Source organism: Tripterygium wilfordii, chromosome 4 (genome assembly GCF_013401445.1).
Source record: "Tripterygium wilfordii isolate XIE 37 chromosome 4, ASM1340144v1, whole genome shotgun sequence".
Classification (NCBI taxonomy): Eukaryota; Viridiplantae; Streptophyta; class Magnoliopsida; order Celastrales; family Celastraceae; genus Tripterygium; species Tripterygium wilfordii.
In genome coordinates, this window is record NC_052235.1 from 3,785,848 (window position 1) to 3,808,428 (window position 22,581).

General features: G+C 37.1%; 1 protein-coding gene and 1 pseudogene across 2 annotated transcripts; one reads left to right on the forward strand and one right to left on the reverse strand.

The window, feature by feature from the left end:
• The first annotated feature begins 31 nt into the window (after positions 1–31).
• LOC119996058 lies at positions 32–19,051 on the forward strand. Of its 2 annotated transcripts, XM_038842558.1 has the most exons (27): positions 32–190; positions 282–551; positions 647–706; positions 833–925; positions 1,598–1,826; positions 3,474–3,580; positions 5,408–5,470; positions 5,630–5,730; positions 7,618–7,712; positions 7,859–7,879; positions 8,431–8,526; positions 8,615–8,735; positions 8,901–9,029; positions 9,199–9,395; positions 10,602–10,873; positions 12,308–12,409; positions 12,828–13,004; positions 13,116–13,304; positions 15,201–15,442; positions 15,525–15,671; positions 16,203–16,422; positions 16,535–16,663; positions 16,804–16,947; positions 17,593–17,655; positions 17,745–17,927; positions 18,060–18,119; positions 18,375–19,051. In XM_038842558.1, exons 1-27 carry the CDS (start codon positions 185–187, stop codon positions 18,447–18,449), a joined length of 3,591 nt encoding a protein of 1,196 aa, XP_038698486.1. In that variant the 5' UTR covers positions 32–184; the 3' UTR covers positions 18,450–19,051. The 2 variants fall into 2 exon arrangements, with proteins under 2 accessions (XP_038698486.1, XP_038698487.1); XM_038842559.1 differs by lacking the exon at positions 32–190 and having other exon boundaries at positions 536–551; positions 838–925.
• Positions 19,052–19,245: 194 nt separating this feature from the next.
• On the reverse strand, positions 19,246–21,740 carry LOC119996062 (annotated as a pseudogene).
• Positions 21,741–22,581: the final 841 nt, after the last annotated feature.

Genomic DNA, 22,581 nt, shown 5'->3' on the forward strand with positions numbered 1-22,581 from the left:
AATAAAAACAATTAAAAAATTGAACATGAGAACACACCCTCCCTCATGCCCAACGTTTCGACAGAGCTTCCTTCAATTTGCAGAAACGATCAACGGTAATGGTTAGTGAATCTAACCGAACTTGCTCTCTCAGATCACAAGCTCAATACAGCGCGCCGAGAAACAAAGCTTAATCGGATCCACTATGGCGGTAATTTCTCCCGTTCAGATCACGTAAATTTATCTGATAAACTCTCTGATCGTTCTTCAAATCTCTCTAACGTGTTACTCACTGTGGACAGGAATCGTCGGGGTCGACGTTGATGGATCTGATGACATCAGATCCTTCGCCGGCACCATCTGGATCAGCGCCGACTCTTCCAGTTCCCTCCACTTCGTCGGCGCAGCAGCAGCCACCGCAGCCGACGACGGTCTCAGGGAAGACGTCGCTTGGGGAGAGGAAGTCGAAGCGAGCCACTCTCATGCAGATCCAGAACGAAACAATTTCGGCCGCCAAAGCTGCTTTAAACCCCGTTAGAACAAACATCATGCCCCAAAAGCAAAAGAAAAAGGTCACATTAACCTTTCAAATTGTCATTCCCAGCTCCTCGTATGTGTTTGTGTTGCTACATATGTGAACTGCGGTGCAATTTCGTTTTGTGTGCAGCCGGTTTCATACTCGCAACTAGCCAGGAGTATTCACGAGTTGGCGGCCTCGTCCGATCAGGTAAAATAGCTTCCTCTGCTTGAATATTGGTGTCTTTGATGAATGCTATCTCATGTGGAAAGCTTCGAATTGAGCAGTCTCTTAATTTGAGGTTTTTTTTTTTTCTTTTTTTCTTTTTGTGAATAGAAAAGTTCTCAGAAGCAGTTGGTGCATCATGTGTTTCCTAAACTGGCCGTGTACAACTCTGTGGATCCATCTTTGGCACCATCTCTCCTCATGGTATGTGCAATTGGTAATTTTTTTTTTCTCGTCAGTTCTTCATGTAAAATTATGCTGAACTTGACTGATCCTACATAGTTTTTAATTGTTGATGATAGAATGTGGTAGAGTTGTAATGCCTGGTTTTTATTATTTGATGTATTTGGAAAGTACTCAAGCGCTAGAATGAAATATAAGGCTTATGTTTGGTATTATACTGTTCTACATCCTTAGAGTGCCATTTAAACATGTGTGAGCTTTCTTAAGGTTAAAGAGGAAAAGTTTACTCTTCAAACTTGAAAGGATTTTCCATTTATGTTTCCTTCAAAATTTGAGCTACTACACTTCAGGCTTATCATACTTGCCTGTTGTTGAGCAATGTTATTATGTGCTAAATTTATCTTTTTCTTGGTCAGGATGGCCTTGATTGTCCCCATTGATGTACCGTGTATGTTGAGAGTTCATCTCACTATTTTCAAATGTATATATGTCAAAGTTCCTCTCTTTATTTGTATGGCAATTAAACTTAATGTTTCATTTGATTAGTTATATTTGATATAGCTACTTGTAAGCTAACATTTTACACTTAGATAATTCATTCTTCACATACCATAATAATGATTTGTCGTTCTGAGTTCTATCTCATGGGTGTTGTTGATGGCTGGTTGATATCTTTGTTCTTTAATTCTACAGCTTAATCAGCAGTGTGAAGATAGGAGCGTGCTACGCTATGTATATTATTACTTGGCCAGAATTCTGGGAGACACAGGTGCCCAAGGTTTAAGTTCAGGCGGTGGGATCCCAACTCCAAATTGGGATGCTCTGGCTGACATTGATGTTGTTGGAGGGGTGACGAGAGCTGATGTTGTTCCAAGAATCGTAAATCAGCTTTCGGCTGAAGCTTTGAATCCTGACGTGGAATGTAAAGTGCTTTGCCTTTTCACTTGATATGGGTCTTGTTTTCTGAGTGTGGCTTGAATTGCTTATGGTTGTCTATTAAAGACTAAAGAGAATCATCTTAATGGAAGTTCTTTTTGAGACATGTCCAAAAATTTGAATGAGATCTGAAAATTATCTTAATTGAGGATTTAACTATGCCATGGCAAATTGATCTGGTGCAATTGATTTTGTTTGTGAAAGTATTCAAGCACTTGCATGAGCACAAGGATAAATGTAGCCAATCTCGTTTAGGCGTGTTTGGTTGAGTAGAATATGCTTTAAAAGTAAAGGAAAATGACTTCTGAAATTACTGGGTATGTTGTCAGTGGAAGCTTTATTCTTTATGCAGAGTTCCTACTTGCAGTTTTTTGTCTGATCTTGGTGGTTGCCATGAAACTTACCCATTTTGGAAACTTGTGATCAGTGATTTTGGACACATGTTTGGACCTATTCTAGCCTCTTTCCTGCGTTTCTTCCTGCTTGTTGAGACTCTCTTTTTTTCGGTGGTTTATTATATGCATATTTTTCTGCTCATAGCATTTGGCCATGCAACTGCTGGCAGGTTTTCCTGCTTACATGATTAATAATTTGTGCTGAGCATCTAGTCTTAAGTTGATGACATACATGTTCTCTTGAATATATTTCTTTTCTGGATGAACAGCCATGCAACTTACCTGTTCCATCAACTTCTAGATCTATATAAAGATAAAGATCTTGGAAATTATTTTTGGGCTTATTTTTGTCACTTTTCACTTTCCTCATGGTATATTTAAAAGCTCGTCTTATAAATATTTTCTTCTTATATGATTCACTCATATAACTATTTGCATTCGGTGTCAGTTACATAGTTAACTATTTTTGTCGAGAACTGAGGCTAACTTTCTCAATTTTCGTTTGATCCTTGTCTCTTAAACTGTTCAAAAATTTGTTGAGATCTTAAGGAGTATGCTGTTCTTTTACCTTGTATCTTTGGATATATACCTAGAAAGAGAAGAGGGATGCTGAAAAGACATGGATTCTATAGGACTGGTAGAGAGAGTAGCTTTTGATAGGAATGAATGGCGAAGGATAGTTCATATAGTGGATTCTCACTAATTTCTTGTATGGATTTATGCATCTTTCCCAATGTGGTTTGCTTAAAGGTTTTGACAATGTTGATGTTAGAATTTTTTTTCTTAAAATATATACCACCCAGCTTCTCAAGTGTATTGGTTCTGTTGAAGGGAATTTTACTAATTTATGCATTTTTCCTTTAACTGTCTTGACAACTGAATATCTATGGTCTAGAAATTCATTGGGGTTGTTTAAATTATAGAATTAAAGATTTTATTACTCCTTTGATTTTATATTTGTTGGCTAGGCAAGATAGGTGGAATTTGTATTTGAATATTGGTTTTGACTTTTGAGCATATCTTCCTTTTTTTTTTCTGTTGTACATCCTATATAATTCTAGACGACATGACCTTTGAAAAGTCATTGAGATGTGATTTTTTAATGTTTACGAAGGGTGCTGAACTCATGTTTACGAAAACTGGAAAACTTTTTATCGTTTACTTATTTTATGTTTTATTAATTTTCTTATAATGTTTTTGAACCCGCTGTTTGACATTATTTTCTGTTATCTTTGAAGTTCATGCACGGAGATTACAAGCTTTGAAGGCCCTTACATATGCTTCTTCAAGCAACACTGAAATCTTATCCAAGTTGTATGAGATTGTTTTTGGCATACTTGATAAGGTTCGTCTTCTGCTGGCTATCTTGTTATCACTTGACTAGAACACCCGGCACTGATACCTGTGGTCTTTATTTTCTTGACATTTCTTTTTTCTCTCAGAAAACCTTTTCTTTTATTATGCTGTTTAGTTTTCATGTAGTTTTCTTCTTTCTTCTTTGAGCTTCTTGTACATAATCTATGTACGCTTTTGTGAGTTTTTCATTTATGTAAGGGGCACTTATGGCAAAGTAGGCATATGCCAAACGTGAATACCCCCGGAAGCCATAGGCAGAACACCTGGCAAAGAGACCCAATCTTGAGTGAAATAAATACCGTGGCTTCAGTCTTTTTCAATAAAATCATCATGTAGTAAGGGGCACCTTGGATGACACTTGTCACTTGTTTATTGAATATTACATCCTGGAAGATTTTGATCAAGTCAAAGAAGTTCATAGAAAATTTGACCTTATTTGAGGAATCTTGAAGCAATAGTTGAGTTGGGGGCTTTTGAATCAATCACCTTGACTGGTGGGAAGTCTAATTTTTGTTGGGGATTGCGTTAAGATGTAGTTTTTTGAATCGTTCTGTATATTCTTTTCTTGGTGGACTGTGTTGAGGAGGAACTAAGTTTTTCCTTTGCCTTTCTTTCTCTTCCATTATTTGTGTTGTAGTTTCTTGTTTGTTTTCAGGATTTCCGATTGTGTTTCATTGGGACATGTGGAGGGCAGTGTAACGGCCCATCCCGCAGGATCCAGCCGGGCCCATGGACCGCTACCCCCAACCCCTCACCACTCCCAGCCACGGCTGCGGAAGGTAGGTTGTTGATGAGAGTCGATCCCGCGACCTCTCACCCTTTAACATAGGTCCCTCAGGCACACTATGTCACCAACTAAGCCATGCCGTGGCTGGGAGTGGTGAGGGGTTGGGGGTAGCGGTCCATGGGCCCGGCTGTATCCTGCGGGATGGGCCGTTACTAGGGGTGGAAGTTCGGTTTAACGGTTCGGTTTGGAACCGGAAACCACGAAACCGAATATTTTCGGTTTGTTGTTTTTATAAACCGGACCAGACCGTTTAATATGTACAAACCGTTTTAAACCGAACCGAAAATTTCGGTTTGGTTTTCGGTTTTACCGGTTTAAACCGGATAATTATTTGTATATATGAATTTCTTATCTCTGAACCTGTAAACCTACATTATGTATTTGTTTCAATTGCAAATTGCATTCTGTGGAAACTAGAAATCAACATGTTCAAATGCAAATTGGTAAATCACAATTCTCAAACATACATTCTTGAAGTTCCACTAATCCTTCACTCATTGAGTCCTTGGCAATTAAAAACATTAATTTGTATATATTGTTTTATTTATATAAAACTATAAAAATATTATTAAACATAAATTACTATTCGGTTTTCGGTTTGAAACCGAATTATAATTGTTGAGACCGGACCGTAAACCGAAAACCAAATAACCTGCATTTTCTAACCCGAAACCGGACCGTAAACCGAAAAACCGGACCAAATGATTTTTTTCGGTTTGGTTTACGGTTTGAATTACGGTTTGGTTTGGTTTTTTACACCCCTAGCCGTTACAGGCAGTGCTGTGGAATGGCGACTGTGATTATTAATGTGATAGTTTGCATTGTCTTAATGGGAGGTTGGGGAGGGGGAGTAGTTTGGAGGAAAATGAAGTGGTTTTATGAATACTTAGAAACTCTTTTGGATTGGTTCTTATATCCCTTGCACTCCTATTTCTTGATTTTTTTCTTTGGTGATAATCTCTTGTGTTTCTTTAATTTAGCTGAATTACTTGTGGAAATGATTTCTCGGAATTTCATATTGATTTTCAGGTGGCTGACGCGCCGCAAAAACGTAAGAAAGGTGTTTTTGGGACTAAAGGTGGTGATAAGGAGGTAACATCATTGCTGCATACAAAACCCATCATATCCATTTTCTTTCTGTCCCCTCCCCCTCGCCTTCTGCTAGTCTGTTATTATGTTTGTTGATATTATTTCTGTTTAATTGCTATTTTTTAAAAATTGCTTCTGTTTGGTGAATTGATGACATAATAGTCCATCATCCGAAGTAATTTGCAATATGCTGCCCTAAGTGCATTAAGAAGACTTCCTCTTGATCCTGGGAATCCAGTTTTCCTGCATCGTGCTGTGCAGGGGTAAGTATTTTTATGTTCTGGTCTTCCTCCCTTCTTACTCTGAGGGTCTGTGTTGTAACATTAGCACATACTTTTTGTTAATTTCGATGGCTATATGTAGCATAGAGCTTAGGAAAATAAACTCTCGGTTTAACTTCTTTTTGTTTTGATTATTTTATGGGCGAAACAAAGTTTTGAGGAATTGTCCTTTCAGTAAAAATTTTAAGCATGTTCTAGGTTAAATCTTTATTATTTTTGTCATTTCTTCGAGGTCTTTTGCACTCTTTGGAATTTGTGAATGACCTTCATTTCAGTAGGCAGCTCTTTCCCCCCCCCCCATTTATCATTGCTCAGTGATAGTTTTGTACACATTACATGTGCAAGCAAGTACTACCCCATTGTGGAATTATAGTTTAATCTTAGTATGTGTTCTGAAGAATATATATTTTTTTTTTATTTCTTTCTTGGGTTGTCATATGAGTTATATTGGAAGTGAAGTAATGGTTTATGCTTAGCACTTTCTTTCTTGAGCGCCTGAATTTGGCACAAATTATTAATTCAGCCTCATTTCTTGGAAGGGAGTCCTTGCCAATACGATATGGTTACTTCTAGGTGTGGGAAAAGATTTTGGGTATTGTTCCCTGTTTTCTATAGAATATTTGTGGTTCAATTCTCATAAGATACTATATGAACATAAAAAAAAAAGTTTCAAGAAATTCTAGAAATAGCTTTAAGCTGTTTTCCCTATCTTGCGGGAAAAGAAAATTAGAAGAAAAGAATAATCTGCACTTGTTTTACTTGGTGCTTATTAGGTGTCTTATCATGTTGTGAGTGATATAAGTGTTATTTACTTGATGAAGATGTGATACATATGGGATATTTGATATTTTTGGCAATATTTGTTGCAGATGTGGAGTTTCTTGCAATCCGGACTTTTTGTAACTTTTTATAGCCTGTTTCATATAATTGCGACTTTAAGTGACACTCTTTTACTACTTTCGTAAAAAAGGATTTCTAAATGGATGTTAAATAGTGTTTGGTAGCTATGTTTTTACAATAACCACTATCAAATCATGGTCAGTAAAACTATATCGAATGAGTGCTGTTTATTAAGGGTGAAGCCTCAGTGCGTTTATAGAATTGTTTCAGAGCAACCTAGGTGTTATAGGTTCAAACTATGGAATCTTTTGAAAGTTTTAACTATGGAGACAGCCTGTCCAAAGTGCCGGAGTTTGCACACATATTGCCCCTTCCCAGAATTCACCACCATTTTAAAGTGCACTAGTTTTTTTCTTCTCTCTTATACATTATGTGTTAAATTAGTATATATTGATTATTTCCACTCATGCACCATTGAAGCTGTCAAAGCCTTATTTCCAAACAATTTTGGGTCACGTTACCTGAATTTATAGGAGAAAGTAGTTGGCATTCACTATGTGTATTCTTGTTTGCTGTTTGTTCTGCTCTACATCTACTTCCTCCACTAATCTTATATTATAGAGTTCATGTCATTTGTTATTACTTCCATTTTTCGCCTTCCTCTTTTCTCAACTTTTGGTACCAAAACACCAACATCTGTATGTGGGACAATGCCCAAACTCTCTTAGGCGATTTCTTGCATCTTATGTTCGACCGCCCTTATCTTAGATTGAATAGTTTTGCTGATGTAAAAAATTAATTTGTGCAGCTGCATAATGCTTTCTTTCCTAACTCGACCTTTTAATCTTGAAATGTTTGGAAGTTGTAGCTACAAAAATTTAAAATTCGTTTCATGGTGAAAAGGTAATTGTAACCTGCAGCTACATATTTCCGAATGCAGTTGTATGTTTTGGTATCTTCAGTTATTGCTTTATGTGTGTGATTGTGTGATTCGTGTCAATTCTGATTTCGATTCATATTGGACTGTAGGGTTTCATTTGCTGATCCTGTTGCTGTGAGGTATGCTTTGGAGATTATCTCTGAGTTGGCAACAAGAGACCCTTATGCAGTTGCTATGGCACTAGGTATCTTAGTAATCTTTCATCCTCTGATATTTTCATGATTTAAAGTAACGACATTTGCCTTTTCCATTGTATGGAACTGAAGATTGGCCTGAAGATGGGTTGGTTTAGTGTTTCTAATGCTTTATCCATTGTTTCCTTTTTTGCAGGAAAGCTTGTAGTTCCGGGAGGTATGCTTATCATATTTTCCTCCCTCTATTTTCCTCCTGCTCATTCTCTTTGTTTGAATTTTTATTTTAATTATTATTGGTTGCCTTTTGGTCTTAGTTTCATATTCGTGTGCTGTCTTGAAAGAATTATGGAGTAACTGGCCGTATATTGGGCTTGTTTTTTCTTTGACTATAGAATGAAGAGATTCTCTTTGTTTTTGTAGCACTTGCTATATAGACGAGTCGCACTTTTCGTTCTTGAGCATTGATGTTCTTATTGTAACCAGAGTCTCTCTTGTTGTCTGTTAACTGCTATTTGTAACTTTAACATGCTGCATGCTGTGTGAAATGATTTTTCTTGTGAGCTGTCTCATACAAGGATTCATTCTGCACAAGTTTTGATTGTTAATCTGTCTACATGGAGGAAATGATGTGGTTGCTTTTGATGTGTGCACTTATATTTCCTTTTAGCACACCTAAAAGTTAATTGGCTTGTTAATTAAGATTTTGTTAGCTAGCTAACCACATTCCTTTTTAATTATATTAAAATGGTTTTTTTTTTTATTGATCAGGGGCTTTGCAGGATGTCCTTCATTTGCATGATGTGCTTGCTAGAGTTTCCCTGGCAAGGTTGTGCTATTCAGTATCTAGAGCTCGAGCACTAGATGGTGGGTAAAATTAAACTATTTATCTTATAGTTGGCATCCATGTCCTCTGAATTTATGGGGCATTGGTATCTTATAATTGTTTACGCAGAGAGACCTGATATAAAATCACAGTTCAACTCGTTGCTCTATCAACTCCTTCTGGATCCCAGTGAAAGAGTCTGTTTTGAGGCGATCTTATGCGTGTTGGGGAAGTATGATAATACAGAAAGGTGCTTTCTTCTTGCGTACCATTTTGATTATATGGTCCTGTCACTTTTTGATGAGGTTGTAATTTCTGTATGCAAATATTAGTGCTTCCCACCTTCCTTCCCCTTTTTTATATGCTTGGACTTGGTTATCTTTTCTTTACATTCTCTTTATTTTACCTGTCGTAGGACTGAAGAGCGGGCAGCTGGGTGGTATCGTTTAACCAGGGAAATCCTGAAGTTACCAGAAGCACCATCTAAAGACAAATCTCAAAAGACAAGGCGTCCACAACCCCTTATCAAACTCGTAATGAGAAGGTTAACGTTGTTATATACCTCTTTTACTCTGTTTCGGATCTTGAAAGTGACAAAGTGTGAAGGTTACATGAGTATTGCCCTGGCTTTGTAATTGGTAGGCAAAAAGTGTTTGAAGTTCAAAAATTCTTTCAATTTTATAATACCTTTTCTTCTTCCCACTTTGGTTTAGGTTGGAGAGTTCCTTTCGTAGTTTTTCAAGGCCAGTACTTCATGCAGCATCAAGAGTTGTTCAGGAGATGGGGAAAAGTCGTGCTGCTGCATTTGCTCTAGGCATACAGGATATCGATGAAGGAGCTCATGTCAATGCATTTTCAGAGAGTGCAGATTCACTCGATTCAGACATTAATCCAACCTCGCACCCTGAAGGTAATGTTGTCTTTTCCTTTCGAATTTAACAGTCAATGAGTTACTTAATCTTATTCTAGTAGAATTCAAATTTCTATTTTCAAGGTGCTGCCGGAGTTCATTAGTTCTGAAAGTTGTATTTAGTTATTTAGTTTTAAGCTAGCAATGTGAAAGATCATGATCAATTTTTTGCTTGTTCATTTTGTGTTTTGCAGTGAGTTTTGTTGTTGGTCGTACTAAATTACATTTTATTTTATGTTCCCTGCTGTATGCATGACTAATTACAGATGCTGAATTTTTGTTTTTCTTGGTATTTCCCTGACTATATGCTGAATTAGTGTTTTTGGTATTTACATGATTTATCGTCTTATTATGTTCTATTCCATTTGTTTTAATTCATAAATATTTTCATGTTATGCTGAATTAGTGTCTTTGGTATTTACATGATTTATTGTCTTATTATGTTCTATTCCATTTGTTTTAATTCATAAATATTTTCATGTTATTAACATGTGACCCAGTGGTAGAGTTGCAGGGGTGCAACCTAGAGGTCACAAGTTCAATTCCTGAGGGTAAGGTCTACATCATGCTTGTCCCCTACCTAGCCCATTGCGAGAGCCTTGTGTTCGGGAGTTGTTTATCCTTTTAAGAATTGAGAAAAAAAAAATTGCATGCGGCACTGATGTACTCCTTTATGCTTGGGTTTCATTGAAGCATGGTATAAACATAGTCCCCACTTTTCACACTGAACTTTTGTAATCCTATTTGCCCAGCTTATTTTGTTATTGTGATAGTTGCACTAGAAGCCCTTCTTAGTTATCCAAAAATGGAAATTACTTTCTTTTAATGTCCAGAAGAAGACCTTCAACTCCTTTGGGCAGAAAAATAATAGAGTTGCTCATTTGGATAGCAAAGTTTGTTTCTCCCATTTGTTATCTATTGAAATGCTGATTGCAGAGTTGTTCATCTTTATCAAGATTCTTTTATTATTTAATGCTCTCAGCATCCAGATTCTGGTGTGTTTTTATCTTCTTCTTCTTTCTTCTTCTCTCTTTTATTTTATTTTTTTTCTAGTTTCAAAAGCAAGTAGTTTGATAAGGTTGGTTAATTGTTTGGAGTCTAAGATAAGATATGTAGCAGTGTAGTGGTTTCCCTTTTTTTAATTTTTTTCTCCTGTGGTCACTTGTTGATGTTCATATTTGTTATTTTGTTGATTTACTGTATCAGGTATCAGAAGAACCTCCTCTATTTCTAATGGAGCTGGAGGCAAGGATTCTATTGCAAGTTTACTAGCTTCCTTAATGGAGGTAGTGCGGACAACTGTAGCATGTGAATGTGTATACATTCGAGCAATGGTGATAAAGGCATTGATATGGATGCAAAGCCCCCATGAATCATTTGATGAATTAAAATCCATCATTGCATCGGAGCTCTCCGATCCATCTTGGCCAGCAACGTTATTGAATGATATTCTGCTGACTCTACATGCTCGTTTTAAGGTACTTATCATATCACTTCCTTGTTCTTGTTTTGTTTTTGAATGTTAAGTCAATTTATTAATGCACCAAGAAGGTGCAGAGAAATTATGAGGCTAATCTAGAGGTCTCTAAAAAGTTGTTACAAAGAGAAGTCCAGAGTTTAATACAACTAAAACAATGATCAATGAAAGCATATAATGAGGATAAATTAGAGTTGACTACTCGGTTGTTCCTCTCATTCCAGATCAACCACATAATGGACATTGGTATTAGTTGAATGATCTTTCTCTTGGTCTTCTCAGCGGTTAGAGAACTCCAGTAACAAGCTCTTCTCTTATAGAATAGCTGCTAACCCACCTGATACCCAGTAGGTTTTGTGACGTGTGACTGTGAAGCAGCAAATGGTTCAGTCTCAAGGTTTTCCTGACAGAAATAGCATCTGCAAATTGTCTGATGTTATAATTCTTCCCCATATTGCCTCCCAACAAAATAAAGCAACCCGGGGAGGAGCTTCAGCTTTCCAAATACAATGCCAAAGAAACTACGGCATCCCTAGATGATGCTTGCGCTTGAGAAGCTCTTGATAGTAAGAATTGACAGTGAGAACATGGTCTTTTGTTGAGTTTCCAGTAAATCTTGTCATCAATGACGGTCATCTGAGCATTGTAAATTGTAAATCAGAAATTCAAAATGGAATCAATTTCCCAATCTTGGGCAGCTCTGATGAAGTTGACATGCTGGGTGGTTCTTGATGGAGAGTGGAGCACTAAATCACTGATAGATGCTTCTTTCTGTGAGGCCATGCTGTATATGTCGGGAAAAAGCCGTTTTTAAGAGAGACTTGCCTGTCCAAATATACTCACAGAGTCTCCCAGTCTTAATACTAGTATGAGTATACCAAGCATCCCAATCCTTTCTTGTATACTTCCATACCTCAGCAATAAGGTTCTCTTTTCTGATTAGGGATCCATCCATTCCTAGGAATGCCATATTTGGCATGAATAATACTTTTCCATAGATGATCATTGTTGGAGTTGAATTTCCATAGCCATTTCCCTAATATTGCCTTATTAAACTCAACTAGATATGGTAAAGCTAAACAGCTCCCGTGCACTAAGGCTCCCACAGTAGGTGGGGTTGGGGACATACATGATATACACAGACCTTGCCGGCACATAATATGTGAAAGGGTCATTTCCAGGAATTGAACATGTGACCTCTAGGTTGCACCCATGCAACCCTACTACTTGGCCACGTGTTTCTATAATGTTGCTTGAATTTACTAGATGCCACATCATTGGGGCCTAATTTCTATAATGTTGCAGGAATTTACTAGATGTTATATTTTTCACGTAACTTAGTAAATTTGAAATTGAGATTGCATTGTGGTGCGTGCCCTAAACTAGAATGAAAAAAAATTAAGGTTGTAATGTGTGAAGTTCATTGGCTTTTCAGGCAACTCCAGATATGGCTGTCACTCTTCTTGAAATAGCGAGGATTTTTGCTACTAAAGTTCCAGGAAAGATTGACGCTGATGTGTTACAACTACTATGGAAAGTAAGTTTTTTATGCTACCATCACTATAGTAGCTTCTTCGCTATGCTTATGTTCATCTTTTTCTAGCTGCCATATGTTTCTTCTACATTGAAATTTGTTTGTCTTCCCATCTGTAACTGTAAGTCTGGATATTTGAGAAGTTGCTCATGTGGGAGGCGCTAGACTTTACATTGGTTGATTGAATGTTAATAGATTTGTTTACTGGTGTGAGTAAACCTGAGCCTAATGGTAAAGTTGCTTAACTGCAATCTAGAGGCCACAGGTTCAAACCATGTAAGCAGCCTCTCTGCAAAGCGGGTAAGGTTGTGTAGATATGCCCTTTCTAGAATCGCCTCCATTGTGGGAGCCTTGTGCTCCGCATGGTGTTTCCATTTCTTAAATATATATGTAACCAATTGAATGGCTGTTCCACTTTTAGACATGCCTTGTTGGAGCTGGTCCTGACGGGAAACACACAGCTTTGGAAGCAGTCACAATAGTTCTTGACCTGCCACCTCCCCAGCCGGGGTCTATGTTGGGTCTTACATCAGTAGACAGGGTATCTGTATCTGATCCAAAATCGGCACTTGCGTTGCAGAGATTGGTTCAAGCAGCAGTATGCATTCCAAAATCATTACAATAATTTATTGTGCCTCAGTTACCTCCTGATACAAAATCATGAAGTAGGTTTTTGATTGTGGTCATTTTTTAATTAATACACTTACAGGTATGGTTCCTTGGAGAGAATGCAAATTATGCTGCTTCTGAATATGCTTGGGAATCCGCAACCCCTCCTGGTACAGCACTATTGATGTTGGATCCAGATAAAATGGTGGCTGCTGCTAGTTCGCGTAACCCAACCTTAGCTGGTGCATTGACTAGACTCCAGAGGTGTGCTTTCATTGGCAGCTGGGAGGTATGAGTTTTCACCTGGGTGTTCGATGTCTAAGTTCAAGTTTTACTACCTGTGGCTTTGGTTGACAGATAGAAGAGTTAAACATTGTGTGTAACTCTGGCACGCCCTTGTTGCTCTTCTTTTGTTTGTTCTCATGCTCAAAATGATGAGTTAAACAGGGTGCACTGCTTGACTTCTATGGAGACTTTTTTTTTTTTTTTTTTTAATAATAAATAGCTTTACCCAGCGAGGTTGGGATTAATTTTTTAAGACATTGATTGGTTCTGCTAATAAAGTATCTATTATAAATTTCATTATTAGACTCATTTGAAGTTGTTTGTCCCATCCAAATACTAGCGCGAGTTTTGTGAATTTATGGCTTAGTGATAAAGTTTCTGCACTTCAACATAGAGGTCATGGGTTAAATTCCTAGAAATAGTCTCTCAGCTATGCGGGCCGGAGGAAGAGGAGGTGGGGGGTGTCTAGACCGCTTGTGCACGGGAGAAACAGTTGCTCATCATTGACTTGGATATTCAATGATGTGCATGAAACTTGCTGTCAATGAACGGATAAAGGGCTGTTGTGTGTTATCTTTTCCTTTTGTAAAGCTTCGTTTCCATTCTCTTCCCTACGCCTCTTTACCTCTCTTGAATGCATTTTGCATACTTCCATATTTCAAACTGCCTTTTGCCATTTTGCATTTGTGGCGTTAGATCTCAGAAGTTAAAATCAAAATAACAAGAAAGGCGGAGACACAAACTTAATTCCTGCATATGAAAAAAAGGAAAAAAAGGAGGAGATAAAGTGTGATTAAAGGAAAAAAAGGAGGAGATAAAGTGTGATTGAACTCTGATTCCTGCATATGATGTACATCATACAATATGTTTTGTTTTTTTGTCCATTCTCCCTCCCCCCACCCACATTGGTGAGGCCAGGAAAGAAACTTTCTTCCCCCCCAACATCCCCACTTGTTTTCTTTTTTCATTTTTTTCATCTCCCTGCTTCTTCTGCTCTCCATTCCATTTGGTTTCTGGGATTTTCTTGGGAAGTCAAATTCCTCATTGGCAGTTTAAAAAGAGAAGGAAAACTTTTCAGTCACAAACACAGTAAGTCTTGTAATAATGAGACAGATAAAACCAATCTGATTAAACTGGCCTTTGCTTTGCATGCAATTTTTTAAATTGGTAAATTTTATTCTTATTAGTAATTTTTCCATACTGTAGTTATGTAAATCAAAATGTCATAATTGGGCTTTGTTTTTTATTCTTTACTGAGCAAATAGGGTTCCTGTTAAATTGCATTAGCTGAAACCTGATTTGATATGCACAGTTTCTCACGCAATTTTTAGTTTTCTTTAAATTTTTTTTATCATCCATACTTTGATTAAAGCAAAATATCTCTCTTGTTTGGAAAAAGATTTTTTGATTGGCAAAGTATCTCTCTTGTTTGTGAATCTTTCCATATTTCATATTCCTTATTGCTTTTATATGTATATAGATGCATGATGGATGTGGATAGCTTGATGATATATGTTGATGATTCTATTTATTGATGCGGGTTTGGTGTAGATCACCATGTTGATTAATGTGATGCTATTTTACCCCCCTCATTAGATATAAATGGTTTCTGTGTTTTGTTGTTTTTATTATTATGGAAGCAGAGTTGGATTTAGTACCTAGATTCGGATACTGTCCAATTCATTTCCAACTTCTGTGGCTAGTATGTGCATAGCTATAGCTATATTTGAGACAAAAAATGCAAAAGAGAGGTAGAGAGAACGAATGAAAAATGGAAGGCCTGGTTGGTTTGTGTGAGAAAAGTGTTGTATGTATGTCAGAAGATGTGTTACATTTATGTGAGCTTTTGACAGTTTGACTGTTCATTTTCTTCATATGTACTGGTTTTTATGGACATCAGGTTCGAATTGTTGCTGCCCAAGCTCTTACTACCATAGCAATCAGGTCTGGAGAGCCTTTTAGGCTCCAAATCTATGAATTCTTACATGCTTTAGCACAAGGTGGGGTGCAGTCTCAATTATCAGAAATGCACCTCAGCAATGGGGAGGATCAAGGAGCTAGCGGTACAGGGCTCGGAGTTCTAATAAGTCCCATGATCAAGATTCTTGATGAAATGTATAGAGCACAGGATGAATTGATCAGGTAAGAACTAAACACTTTTTATACAGTATATTTCATGCCTTTCATTTTGAGGACGTTTTCAAGTTTCAATGATGAAATTTAGGGACATACGCAACCATGACAATGCAAATAAAGATTGGACAGATGAAGAACTCAAGAAACTTTATGAAACCCATGAGAGATTGCTGGATATGGTTTCGTTGTTTTGTTTTGTTCCAAGAGCCAAGTACTTACCTCTCGGGCCAATAAGGTAGTTAATCATTTGCATCGAATTTCATTTCAATCAATGATGCTTTTCACTTGGAAAGAGTATATAAAGAGGATTGTTTATGCTTTCATATGAAGCGACAATACCAGAGATGAATTTGTGAAAATACTTTCACAAATGACTATGGTAGTGTGTGTTTGCTTTTGAAAAATGTTTTGAGTCATGAATTTTCTTGAAGTTTAAATTTTAAATTCATTAATATGGTACTTACAAGATATTGGTGATTTGAAGGTCATGTTACTGAAGCATTTGTTAAGTGATTGCCATCAGATTGGAAGTTATGGTCAATTTTGATAAGGTTTTTTTTACCTCCACTCCCATGCACAAGGTTCCTGTAGTGGGTGGGGTTGGGGACAGGCGGGATGTATCTGACCTCACCCCACATGATTTGGAGGGAAAAAATCTATCAGATGTGTCTGGCTGTTAGCAATTTTTATTTATTTAAGGTGGTCTTGTGCAGCTTTGGCTGTTTTTATTTCACATTAATTACAATTTTCTTTCTAAAAATGACAGTGCAAAGCTTATTGATGTCTACCGCACAAAGCACAACATAAGTGCATCAACTGGTTTGAGCGATCCAGCTGTTGCAACTGGAATTTCCGACCTTATTTATGAATCCAAGCCAACAGCCTCTGCCGAGCCTGATGCACTTGATGATGACCTAGTAAATGCTTGGGCAGCTAATCTCGGTGACGATGGCTTGTTAAGAAATAATGCACCAGCGATGAATAGGGTAATAATTTATAGATTTATGTATTTGAAACATTCTTTCATATCTCTTTTTCTTTAATTTTGAGCTACCATCAATGGTAAAGGATTGTATAATATCTTTCTTTTGTGGTTAGGTCAATGAATTTCTTGCTGGCATTGGAACTGATGCTCCAGATGTTGAAGAGGAGAATATCGTTGCAAGGCCTTCAGTTAGTTATGATGATATGTGGGCGAAGACACTCTTGGAGTCTTCAGAGTTGGAGGTATGAGTTTCACCTAATCCTTTTTCAGATGGGTTATTAACGAGCAGCAAAGCTGGAAGCCTGGAGTTGGAAGTGTTTGCAATTCTATTTTACTTGAGGAAATGGTAAATAATCAGTATCCTTTTCCCTTGCATTTGCAGGAAGATGATGCAAGGTCATCTGGATCATCATCGCCGGGGTCAGTAGGTTCTGTTGAGACCTCCATATCATCCCACTTTGGTGGGATGAACTATCCTTCATTGTTCAGTTCACGGCCATCCACCTATGGGGCTTCAAATACCTCGGTAATGAAAATGCAAGACTTGTTCCGTAATTATCTTTTCAAGCTTACCATCAATCAGCAATCCTTATGGTTGTTGCCTCTTTTCCTTGCTTTTCTAATATTTTGATTCATACTGTATTAATGGTACTTAAGTAGTAACAAATACACATAGCTTGTCAGATTTAATTGTTGCTAGATTTGAGTCTTGGTTTACTGGGGAAATTCTTGGATTGTTTTGGGAGTTGTTCCCTTTGAAAATGTATTTGGAGCGGAGAAGATTGTATTTAGGCCTATGTTATTAATACTTTACATCTGGAGAAGTTCTACAAAAAGAATTGAGGAACAGGATACCTTATTGTTTGAAAGTGAGAATTAATGCTTTGACCTGTTGATATTTAACACACTTTGTGATGGGAAATAAGGAACATATGCTCAATTTATGGGATTCAGCAATTATATTTTTCCCCTTAAAGTTTTTCTTGGGCTAACACTGCATTTTCTTGTGATGTTTGGATTGTTAATTAGCTTTTTTGTACTGTTTCTTCATCTTCTTTTTCATATCATCTTCTTCTTTCTTTTTTGTTGTTTCTTTTCTTCTTTTTTTTGTTATTGCTTTCCTTTTCAAGCACAAAATTTGAAGACAAGGCACTCTATTTTTGATTAATAGGAGAGGCCAGCTGCAAACAGGTATGGCAGTTCATCATCAATTTATGAGGGTGTAAGTTCTCCGGTGAGCACTTCTAACTTCTCATTTTTATTTATCTTTATCTACTTGTTTTTTAAGTTGAGTTCGAGTTCTAAAAATTGTGGCCTTATCAGATTAGAGAAGAACCTCCCCCTCCGTCTTACTCATCAGCTGTGGCACAAAGTTACGAGTTTGACAACCCCTTAGCTGGGCATGGTTCACGGAGTTTTGGATCGCGGGAAGAGGATCAAGCTTCTTCTAAAGCTTCCCAATTTGGATTGGCACTCTACGACTTCACTGCAGGTGGAGATGATGAGGTGAGCTGAGTTAGATATTTGAAACTAGCACTTCTGATTCATTATATAAGGCAGTTTGGTATGAAAAATTGCACTTAAACCAGTTTAGTTGACAACATGGAGTTGATTAACTACTACTTTACTTCCTTGCAGTTAAATTTAACAGCAGGAGAAGAGGTTGAAATCGACTATGAAGTGGATGGGTGGTTTCATGTAAGTATTTGCAAGCCTGCTAGATTAAATTAGGTTAACAAGCCATCTTATCTCTATTGCGAATCCTAGTCAACAATAACTTTATTATTTTCAGTTGATTATGATTAGATTGCATTGTCAAGGAACCCTTCTACGAAATGCTCATAAATTTTGTACTTTTGGTCATTCATATGACGACTAGCTCCAAGATGGCTAGAAAAGAGCTTGGGAAACTTGTGAAATACTAAAACTAATGCTTTGTGATCCTTGTTGCAGGTGAAGAAGAAACGCCCTGGGAGGGATGGAAAGATGGCTGGTCTTGTCCCGGTCCTCTATGTCAGTCAATCTTGAGATGGTTTAACTTTATAGAAACGTGTTATCCTACGTCATTCTAATCTGTCAGATTTTTCCTGGAAAATTGGCTTAAATTACTGACATATCACCCTACCTGGAGGCGAAGTGGTTTGCCGGATGTTATACAACTGGTAAGTTGACTTTGATCGACACCTTGCGGGTCAAGTTTTCATGGTGGTCAACTTCTCTGGTGTTTGCAAGGGTTGCAGAGTATCTGATGTTTTTTCCCAGAGGAGTTCGATATAGATGTGCCATTGCATTGAATCTTAAGTTTATAGGTGTCGGTCTTGTTTGTACCATATACATGCCTCGCACATCGTTCATTTATCGTATGGCAAATTTGATTTGTGATGTAGAGTTCCCAATTTTTCTGATTGATGTAGTTTAAATGATTAGCTTCTCCTGTTATGTTATTATCTTATTTGATATAGAGCTGTTGGTAATGTACTTGCTCTAGTTTTGTTAGGAGCGAAAAATTCTTGTAAAAAATGTCTATGGAGTCGAAAAACTTGTTGAGTGGCCACTATTTTTTCCCAACAAATTACGTTTGATTCGTAGATTTTTGTTGGTGGATCACATGAAAGACTGATTTGAGCCTACCATCTTTAGATTCTGAATTTCTTTATACTATATGTTTTGCAATAATTCAATGGTTTATTATTTTCATATTTCACTTCATATTGTAGCTGGGTAAATAATGTGTTATGGTAGTAACTTGTTCAAATAAGAGTGAATTCATGTCATCTGTGTCGTTATGAAGCAACATTTATACTTATTGCTACATAATCAAGCACTAATGAGGATGGAGGATGATTGGGAGTCCCTTTGCCGGCATGGGTATAGGATCGACCATGATTTTCTCGTCGGCGAGCAATTTCTCCCACTTGAACCTCTTAATCAAGTTGTGCATGAAAACAAGTGTCTCCAATCTTGCATACTCTTTTCCTGGGCACGTTCTAGGACCTCCACCAATTGGAGCAAATGTGTAAGGAGCTGGTCCATTTCCTCTGAACCTACTCGGGGCAAATTTCTTGGGATCCGAGAAGAATTCAGGGCTCTTGTGGGTTGAATTTGCACTCCAGTATAACTGCTTGCAACATAAAACAATGGAGATGATCAATGAGGTATATAGGATGAGGTGATCTTGGAAGAGATTTTATTCAATACCTTCCAACCCTTTGGAATATAGAACCCCTTGAAACTGAAGTCTTTGATGGTTTCCCTAAAACCACCTTGAAGAGGAGGTACTAGTCTCAAAACCTCACATGCTACATTCCATGAATACTTCGTCTTTTGTAGGTCATCCCAATTCAACAAATCTCCTGGAGACTTGGATTTTGCAATCTCCATTTGTTCTAATATTGCGTCCAATTGAGAAAAAATAAATAAAATCAAAAGCCAAAAAATAATAATGTAAAAATAAACTTCGTGTTAGATTCTTATTTTAACATTGGGTGTTTAAATTTTAAGTCCGTGTCGGAGAATTCCTGTGTGTCTAATGAATATGTGTACGTACCTTTGTAAACTTGGTCATAAATAAATATGAGGTAGTTCAGCCAAATACTTAAGACAATGAAAGTACAAGCAGCACTAGTACTATCATGTCTACCAATCAACAACACTAGAATCTTGTCTGCAATGTCTAACTCATTCATCAACTCTCCATTCTCATCTCTGGTCGACAACATATGCGATAGTATATCTTGTTTAGAACATACGGTTCCCTCCAAATGCTCCAATTTTCGGTTCCTGATGATCTTGGGAGAGTTCTTTTTGGACAAAATTGGAGGCATTGATCGCCTTCTGAAATGGCGTTCCGGACAAATTGATAGGTATAGAAAAAATACCAGAAGATATTTGGTCGAAGGGTTGTGCGAGCCTTGAAACATGTTCAGGATCCTCAATGCTCACAAACAACTTACAAGCTAACCAGAATGTGTAGCTTTTGGCTAGGGGAAACACAAGAACCTCCTCTTTTCCTGGTACAAGTATATATAATAACATATAAAAGATTCAACATGAGGTTTACAAATATAAACATCACAACAATTTGGTATTCCAGTTATCTCAATTGATTAGTTGGATGCACACAGAGGCGGACCGACGTGGAAGGGACTGGGGACAAGTGCCACCAGTGAAAAAAAAAAAATTTTGATACTAAATATGCTATAATTAGTTAATTACATGTCAAATAAAGTTTAAGGCCCCCAATCAAAAAAATTGATGCCCCCAATCCATTAATTTTTACCCAATCCACTAACTAGTTTAGACCCAACCCAACCTCATAAATCCTAGAAATTGTTTCATGTGACTACAGATTCAACAAAAAAAACTCAAGCACATGACCTTTTGAGATACTTGCAATCATTTGATTTTGTTTTCAATTTGCAACTAATGTTGATTATGTTAGGGATTACATATGAATTATCATTGACTTTGCAAATAAAAGATGGAGACATGTTGAATGCTATTGTGATAATTACAATGTATCTTCTTATTGCTTTGAACTATTATTAATGTGTTTTTGTATTTGCAATCAATAATCATAAATCGATTACATATAGAACCCAACAAAAAAAATTTTGGGGGCGGCGCCCCCGGACCCCAACAATACTTTTGTGCCCCCATTAATTCAAATTCTTGGGTCCGCCACTGAATGCACATGATTCAAGCGAAGTCGTGGATTTAACATGTCGCACATGATGCATATAAAATCCTTTATGTAATTCAACAGCTGGGATAACTAAGATACTAACTGTTGAGATCTATTTCATAACTGAAAGATTACACATGCATTTGCATTACCTTCCCATCCAGAAGCAAAATGTCGTTGCGCGATATCATCCATGATGGCTATGTACTTCTGCAAGGCTTCGGGCTTTAAGAAGTGAGGGAACAACTTGAGCATTTTGTTGGATTCTTCATTCAAAGAAGTCTTGGCGGTGGAGGGGAATATTTTGTTGATAGAGTTAGGCCACCAAGCAGTAACAAGCTTGTTCCCATTAGAGAACAAGAACTTGTTACCTTAAGTGCCACAAAACACCGCGGCAGGCTCACCAAATAGGCTTATCTTGAATACTTGTGAGGAGTGCTTATTCATCCTGTCCAAGATAAACTTCTCCGGATAGAGAGGAATGGCAGGCTCTCACCAATGAATGGGAGGCCAGTCTTTCCCGACGGCAAGGATTGATGGGTGTTTAGGGATTTTTGTTTGAGGGAGAGGAGGAAGATTAATGGGACAGAAATAAGGAGAAAAAGAGAGAGAATGGTGGAATAGAAATACTCCATTATGTTTATGTTGATTAAGTGTGGGGCTTGTTGCAAGAGCTTGTGCCTAACGGCACAGTGACATGATATATATATATATTTGTTATCCCTCTAACACATATTGAAATTACTATTGATTCTTAAACAAAATTTCAAACGTTTTCTCTCTTAAAATAGATGTTAGATTTCAAGAAAATATTCATCTTCGATTACTTGAATATTTAATAAAAAAAACAATAACAATTTGGAGAAAATGTATGAATATCAAAAGTCAAACCTAATAAAATGGGAGATTCCTCTCACCGGTCTTCGGAAAGCTTAAACCTGTTTGCTGTATAAACGAAGGAGGTAACTCATTAGACCTGTTGGAAGGCACACTACACACATATACCTAACACAGTCGATTGTCAATCGAGTCATCTCTCGTTGATTTCAAAGCAACATTTTGAAAAGTACATGGATTTTATTTTGTTTAATAATTCTTTAAATAAAAATTCTTTTGTTTAATTATTCTTTAAATAAAAATTCTTTAAAAATTATTTGATTATTATGTTTAAGGTAATACCCCTACACATAATTTGTCACAAAATATTATATAACATATCTATTAACCATCCAGACAGTATATCTCCTACCATTATTATTCAGCATATCTGTAACTGACAAAATTGTCTGCCTAAACGAAGCCATAATCTTCAGTTTTCGATTTATTTTTTCTTAAAACCAAAACTTAAGACATACAATAATCAACCAACGAGGCAACGACTAGGCATTTGGCGCGTTTTTCTCGTCAGGCATTTGGCGCGTTTTTTGGCTGCTATTATTCCTACATGAATCGTTAATTACAAAAGAAACCTCACAA